The 8,118-nt window shown below is 43.4% G+C and overlaps 1 protein-coding gene across 5 annotated transcripts in view; it reads left to right on the top strand.

The window, feature by feature from the left end:
• Positions 1-1,227: 1,227 nt before the first annotated feature.
• NAV2 (neuron navigator 2) overlaps positions 1,228-8,118 on the top strand; it is a 342,897-nt gene continuing 336,006 nt past the window's right edge. For 2 of the 5 annotated variants that reach the window (XM_077322036.1, XM_077322035.1), the window contains exon 1: positions 1,229-2,320. In XM_077322036.1, coding sequence (XP_077178151.1) covers positions 2,063-2,320 — 258 coding nt within the window. In that variant the 5' untranslated portion in view covers positions 1,229-2,062. Of the gene's footprint in view, positions 2,321-8,118 lie in introns of all 5 variants that reach the window. The other 3 variants (XM_077322038.1, XM_077322037.1, XM_077322039.1) reach the window with 2 other exon arrangements.

The following is an 8,118-nucleotide window of genomic DNA, read 5'->3' as shown; positions in this document are numbered from 1 at the left end:
CTGAAACAGGTGACATTAGTGTATTTGCAGCAAGTAAAATGTCTTTTGAAAGAAACATCTAGAACACTGCATGTCTGTATGGTATAAACCTGATGTGTGAAGCAGTTTTCACCCCCTAAAAGCCCTTCTTTGGACAGTTGGTGCAAATTAGTTCTGAAGGGGCATCACATCAAAATCACAAGATGTCATAGTCCTCTTGTATGCGGCACTGGTCAGACCACACCTGGAGTACTGTATGCAGTTCTGGAGGCCTGACTTCAAGAAGGACATAGATAAAATTGAAAGGGTACAGAGGAGAGCGACGAAGATGATCTGGGGCCAAGGGACCAAGCCCTATGAAGATAGGTTGAGGGACTTGGGAATGTTCAGCCTGGAGAATAGGAGGTTGAGAGGGGACATGATAGCCCTCTTTAAGTATTTGAAAGGTTGTCACTTGGAGGAGGGCAGGATGCTGTTTCTGTTGGCTGCAGAGAAAAGGACGTGCAGTAATGGGTTTAAACTACAAGTACAACGATATAGGCTAGATATCAGGAAAAAATTTTTTCACAGTCAGAGTAGTTCAGCAGTGGAATAGGCTGCCTAAGGAGGTGGTGAGCTCCCCCTCACTGGCAGTCTTCAAGCAAAGGCTGGATACACACTTTTCTTGGATGCTTTAGGATGCTTAGGGCTGATCCTGCGTTGAGCAGGGGGTTGGACTAGATGGCCTGTATGGCCCCTTCCAACTCTATGATTCTATGATTCTATGACTTACTAGAGTTAAATTGCTTTGCCCTTATTCATCCACACAGAGGTTAACATTTTCAGTGGCAGCTTTCCTGTATGAGTAGTGAGCAAAAACTGTAAAGATGATTCACCCTCATGCGCTTCTATTTGGAAGTGACTTTCATTTAAAAATAAATAGGTAGGAATTTCCCCCTCCCTAGATCTCTCCAAACACCCCATAATGCATCCATTACAGAACACTGTGTTGCTGCAAAGCTACTACAGATTGTGCTTTGTACAGAACAGCAGAGGCAAAAGAGTTTCCTGCCAGTCACTTGAGTTGAAGCCACTCCTCTTTTGCAGAGAGATTTTGTTTCTCATTTGAGTTGCGAGGACCAATCAGGGGGCTCGCAACCGTTTTACTGTACTGTCAGATTGCAGCCTTCTCCCGCTCCTGCTAATCTGTGTAGCCTTCTTTGGTGTAGACCACAGCAGGCTGCCTCTACACTCACATCCACTCTTCCATGCGCACACACACACACACACACACATTCAGCCCTGAAACCTGTTTCACTGCTGATGTTTCCGATCAGGTGGAGGCTGTTTTTTCCTCCCGCTTTCACGGCTCAGTTCTCACTCTGAGTTTCAGCAGCAGCAGCAGCAGCAGCAACAGGACTGGGAAATTTCTTTGCCACCAACAGCCTTGTGATTTAAATGTCATCCATGGACGTTTCTGCTTCTGCTCCAGAATTGTCAGTCCTGTTCCCTGATAGTGAGATTAAGGAGCTTGGATTCTCAAGGCTCCCATCCAAGGGCACTGGCTGTTAACATACTGAGCTACATCTGCTTCTTGGCTAAGACCGAAGAAAGACATCTTAAGCCTGGAAATCCTGCCTGTGCTTGCTCTCTAGCGCACTCACACTCTCTCGCGCACCCAGGCAGCACGGGAGGCATATGCTGCAGCAGGTTCTTCTTCTGCTGACTCCAGAAGGCGGCTTCACTTTCTCAGATCCAGGGACAATATGATGAACTGAAAGTCTCCCATCCCTGCGGAAGAAAATCAGAGGAATCAGTTACTGTAGAGCAAGTGAAGCCGGAGGAGGAGGAGGAGGAAGGGCAGTGACTGAGAATTAAGATCACAACCAGACAGAGAAGAAAAAGAGGGACGGTTTGCAAGAGCCAGTGTAGATTCTAAAGTGTGGATTTCACTTCCATTTTTTCTGTCCCTTTGGCTTCCATAATTTTAGCTTGACCAGCTTGCAGAATCTGTCTCCAGTCTCATTCCCCAGCTGCTGTGTGCTGCTGGTGCTGCTGCTCTTGCTGACAGAAGAAACGTGTGAGCAAAGCAGAAGAAGAAAAAATGCCAGCCATCCTGGTAGCCTCCAAAATGAAATCTGGACTACCAAAACCTGTCCACAGTGCTACACCCATCGTTCACGTCCCGACAGCGAGGACAACCCCACAGCCCTGTTACCTGAAGTTTGGAAGCAAGGTGGAGGTGAACAAGCCATGCTATTCCAGCCAGATACCCTTCAAGTCGTCGAATGGCCATGAGAATGCAGAGGATGGCTTCCCTCCAAAGAAGAGTAGCTCCACAGAAAATGGCTTTGACACACAGGTCAGCAACAGTGTTGCTAGAATAGTGGTGGTGGTGTGTATGGATTCTGGGGTTATGGGGTTCTGCTACTACAGGTGTGCAGTGCTAGCATAAGGGTGGTGTTATGCTTATGGGGTGTGTGCTGTGTTTCTGATCCATCCATATATTGTAAAGGAAATAGAATTTTTTGCAAGTGTGTATGAAGGGGAATTTGTGCTCCTAAAAATGTATATGTCTAGAGATATGTTCTTTTTTGTGATAACATGTATATGTTAGTTATGGGAAGGCTACTGATGGTGGGAGATGTTTTATTTGTGATCCTATTATGTGTGTTGAATGTTGCCTTTGGCGAGGCACTTGTGCTTTACCATTCTTTTGTCTTTTGAGTGTGTAAGATTACAGATATGTGGGTCTGCTGGGTTACTGATTGCAGTGGGGGTGCTTGCTTGTGTTACTGGAAACCCAGGAAGGGCTAGTTGTAAAGGCTGCATTTTGTAGTTGTAATGCTGTGTGTGGCTGGGCATCATTTATGGGAGGGCGTGTGACAGCCATGTGTGAAGCAGTGGTGAAGCATGTTCAATATTAAGCTTGCCAAGCAATGCACTAATGGTAAGGCATACTAAGCATTCACATTCAGAATAGAAGCACCGTAGTGACAATTGCCCATGCCTCAGTTAGATGCCTGGGAATTAAGAAAGGGTTAAGTGGAATTTAGTCTCTGTGTTCCTGTCATCTTGGATATAGCAATTTATTTTTAATATATTTAGTGTTCAGATTTCATTAGAATGTGCATTTGGATGCCTCTTTAAATGATGCTGCTTGATATGGTAAAGACTGCAGGTCTGCCTGTGTGCTGACTTGTTTTATTCTTGAGAGCATATTAGTATTTCCAGCATGGATCAGATTGCCTCGGTGCTGCCAGTGCCCTAATGCGCTCAGGAGCAGTGTAGGCAGATAGTAAATGCTAACACACTACTGGGTGAGCAAAGCAGATGGTCTGCTGCTGCAAACAAGACTAATTAACATTTGCTGGAGGTGGCCGTGTGGCCAGAGCATGGTTTCTGGAAGCAGCTTTCCATGCTGCAAGCCTCTTCTGCAGCTGCTTGAATTGGGTAGCAAGTGGTTCAGCCATGTTGAAGTTATCTGCTTAAAGAAAAATGCTGCTGGTGTATTTCCTTAGCACCGCCAGGGAATACTGGGTCATTCTTGCAGATCTAGGCTTTGCAGTCGGTGGCCTCATAACCTACTCTGCTGAGAAACAGCATGGCTGCCGATTGAGTGCATTTGGCCTCCTGCCCTGCATTTTAGGGGATGCTTCACTTTCCTGGCAGACAGGGTGACGTATCAGGCCTGACGCGTGCAGCTGTACCAGTTCCTGGGGGGTGACATGATAGCTCTGGTGTCAGGGAAGTGGCAGCAGACAGACTGACCTTTGCATCACATCACACTCCAAGAGGAAGCACAAATGCTCTTTCGATTTTCTATATTTCATTAGCAATAACTCAACTTTTACAAGAAGCGCCTCATGTCTAAGATACAGAAATGAAATGATAGGGTAGTGGGGAACAGGGGGAAGGGAAAAATTAATTATACAACTCCTGAGAAAGTTTAAACCATGCAGCATCCTTCTGGTGGTTATTTTGTTACAAGTAAACGTGCCATTCATATGCACCATCAATGTATACTATATATTTTAGGGACTCAAAAATGGATCAATTAGTATTAATTGGGTTTCTCTTTCCAGGGAGGGTGGGAGGATAATCTGCATACTCAATCTATAGCTGAAAGCCTGAGGAAATGTTTCTCATTTGCAAATCCCAATAGTTGTAATAGGCCGTAAGGCTTACCCTGAGTTCAACATGTCTTTGGAATGATCTCTCTGTATCTGTATTTTTGGTAATCATGGATGCTTCGATCTGGCCCTTCTTTAACATTCTTGCACTTCCTTTACAGGTCCTGCTATGGACCATCACCTCTTTCCTTCTGAGCTGTCTCCAGTTAACTTCCCCCCATATCATAAAATACTCGCTTCTCCTTTGTCTGTGTTAAACCGGTTGTATGATCACTGGATTTTGTTTTGTGGACCCACAATAATTATTCAGTAGTTTAGCCCTTTTCAAATCTGATGTGTGTGTGTGTGTGTGTGTGTGTGTGTGTGGGAAGTGGTCAATGGATGTGAACCAGGGGAGAGTGGGATTGTGTCTGCCCTAGGCTATGCATGTTCATGGGAATGCATTTGTAGAACCAGTTGGGACTTAAAAGTCATGTATTCCAGTGTGCATTGGGGCAGAGCTTGCACATACGATGGAACAGAATTTGCAGCTGCAATCCCACTCTCTCAATGCATGTTCATTGTCACTACTTAGAACATCTGAAAATGATTAATTTATATGAGTCTGATAACATGGTAGGAATACATTTAGAGGCTTCACACACCCCCACACCCCCAATTACACAAATCTGCTCCACGCGTATTCAGAATATGACATTATGCTTGCCAGAAGGTGCCTTGAGGAAAGGATTCCTGTAAAATGGGTTGGGATGTAATAATGGTTAATTGGGGCAGGGAAGAACATCTTGGTTGGCTGGTTAAACTGATGGACATGCCCCTGAGAAAACAGTGCTCAGATGCTTGTTGGGTCCTCTCTGATTAATACAAAGCAACTTTCATGTGTTGCTGGCAGCAGCATCCTGCTGATTTGCATGGTAGCAGCTCAAAGAGTTGACATGTGGAACAGTCATGCATCACACTTGCTATTAAACAGTTGCCCTGCTCCCTTACCAAACAAGAAGGTCTGCTGCTGCACAGACATTGCAATGCTGGGGCCACCCTGTAGGCCTGTAGAACCCTCATGCTATTGGTTTGGTTGAAGCTAGACCCCTGCAGTGCTCTGCCTGTCCCCTTTTACAGCCCTCACAATAGTGTTCCCTAACCTGTAGGTCTGTGCCCAAATGTGGGTAATGGGTTTGCTCCAACCCTCCCCAGTGGCTCCCCTTGTCCTTTCCATTATTCTCTTTTGTAGCTTCTGAGCTTCCCAACTGTCTTATACCCATCCAGCACCTCTCAGCTAATTGCCTCCATTAACCTCATCCTGAAATGTATTCCCACTTCCTGCAAGTGATACCTCTATCGTCCCTCTGTTTCTTATGGAAACTGTAATAAGAGGGGGTTTTAGTCATTGATGTTTCATAGCATAAATATGATGTTTAAGGTTAATTCTTATATTAACAGTTCTCTTCATTAAAGTGGCCCTACAAGTTTGTCTAATGTATATCTATGTAACAAAAGTAGGGTATACTTCCAACCCCCCCCCTGCCCACCCTGAGAATGAGGATGCCATTGGAAGTGCCAGACTGGATTTTGAAATCCATTGGGTTTGCATGTGCAGAAGTCACTAGAACATTGGGCAATCTATGACAGCATTAATTCACTTTGCTGAATGATACACCAAAGGTATCTTTGCATCTACTGGGAGGCCCCTGGTACATTATGCAGCAATGTGGATTGTTGATACTATTGACTGATGCAGTGTAATGGAACCTATTGTCACATGAACAGAGGCTTATGAAACTGGAGAAAGCTCCACACCTTCTAGACCTAACAGGTTATCATATAGCTGCAGAAATTAATGTTGACCAGAGCTAATATCTCCTTCAGGTTTTAATAGATTTGCTAAATTGATGTTATATCTGCAAACTTATGTTGATATTGATTTGGTACTGTCTTACCACTGCATTATTTTTGAAGTCATTCTTCTGTTTGAGACCATTTCCACTGTCAGAAAATTTCAAACTTGGCTAGTGCCAAAGATGCAGGTGGTGGGGTCAGAGCAGTCTCTGTGTGTGAGACTGTGGCAAATTATATTAAAACTAAATTGAGAAAGCCTCAGGGCCTAATAATAACTGGTTTCAGGACAATCAATATATTAGAATGCAGAGTTGGCTGACAAGTTCTAAAGGCAAGGTGAGGCAATTTAAAGCAGGGGGAAAAACTTTTGTAAAAAGGTATGGGTAAAGGAAGAACCTGGTACCCCCATGTCACTGGCCTCTTCTCCACCTGAAAATTCCCCCTCAGAGACCTACTGAATCTGTTTGGCAGTGACCTGCCTTCTGAAATGCCCTTTGGCCTAATTGGATCCTTCCCCAGACAATCAGTTCTGGCAGTCTTGGTGTAGTTGTCTTTTTAGTAATGTATGTTTTCAATGGCTTACCTCTTTATTAACTGCCTCTTTATTAACTGATATTTTGATATTTAAATTTTTAGTTCTGCAAGCAGGCAGAAATAACTTGTACTACTATTTAGAGAACATTGTTTTGGAAATATTTAAATTGTTTCCACAGAAACCCCCATTCAAAAGAGAGCATGATATGGATCTCAACACCCAAAATGGGATTCTCTAGTTATTTTTGTCTCATCATCTGTACTTTCATGAACTGCTATTGACTTTGCACTGGCATTTTAAGAAATAAAACAGTGCCGATCAAAATGGTGCAGGGGAATAAAGTATTCCAGAGGATTAGTCTGTAATGGGTAATCAGGACACAAATGCAGCCCCAAGAGTACAACCTGTGACAGTGTATTACATTCAGATCTCAGTATATAGCAAGACGATATCTAAACATTATACTATGGATGTAAATTCCATATTAATTCTGCCTGAATTTCCACGGGAATATGAGGACTACTGTAAGAATTGTTGAATGACAAAAATCTGCTATCTGGGTGTGTCCAGCAGATTCCAGTTCTGTTCCTTGATACCCTGTGAACAGGGACCAGAGGTGTAAACACTATACACAGGTGCATCCCTTGCAACCTTGATGTTGGGATACATTGAATCTGCATATAAACAGGCATGTCTGTTATTTACACAAAGAAGAGTACAAGAAATAGAAAAGAAAACAGAAGCAAGTTCGATACCTAGATGAACCTCACCCACAGCTAGATTTATAGAATCTACCCATGCATATTCCCAGAGAAACATGGACTGACTATAAGGATGGGGGAAGGTATACAATGGTTCTAAAGAGGAATGAGGGAGGACTAGCAGTTGGATAGAGTTTTTGCTGTTGGATTCTCCTGTGCAAAATGGGAAAGTGCATTATCCAATGTGTACAGAATGAGCCTAGTAGGGGAAGTGCCTGGAGTGGCAGAGCTGTTACATGGCTGTGGCAGAGAGAGGCAGACATATAACTAGCAATAAACATAACTTTCTGCTCCTTTCCCTGATGTTAAAATGCAGGTGACCTCTATGAGTGGGAATGTGACAGAGTCACCTAGCATGCTACCCCTAATATTCCTTGAACTTCAGAAATCTGCACTTTGTGTCACAGTGAGAGTGTGGTTCAGTTGTAATAGTTAACATGCAGAATGTTCTAGCTTCAGCCTCCAGTTATAGGATATTCAGTAGCAGGTGCTAGGATAAAACCTCCTGAGGCCACCATCAGTTGGAATATTGCATTAGATGGACTGTTCTTTAAAAGGACCTTGAAGAGTTGGAATACATGCAGGCAAGGACAACCAAAATAATCACAAAATTAGAGTGCCCCATAAAGGAAAAGCTTAAGAGTACAGGACTATTCAGTTGTTTTCAATGCAAGCAAGACATGTTATAGCAATATAGGAAATTATGCAAGATACAGAAACAGTGGATAGGGAAAATTTTCAACTTGTTCCATAATATTGGAACCTGTGAAACTGATTGTGAGTAGATTCAAGACATACTAAAGGAAATACTACTTCAGACAATAGAAAACTAACTTCTGGAACTTGCTACCTTGAGATGAGGTGCTGGCAGCTGACAGATGGATTTTTTAAAGAG

Source organism: Paroedura picta, chromosome 2 (genome assembly GCF_049243985.1).
Source record: "Paroedura picta isolate Pp20150507F chromosome 2, Ppicta_v3.0, whole genome shotgun sequence".
In the NCBI taxonomy this organism is placed as follows: Eukaryota; Metazoa; Chordata; class Lepidosauria; order Squamata; family Gekkonidae; genus Paroedura; species Paroedura picta.
Note: the sequence above shows the minus strand (reverse complement) of the source record. Positions and strands in the feature narration are given on the sequence as shown.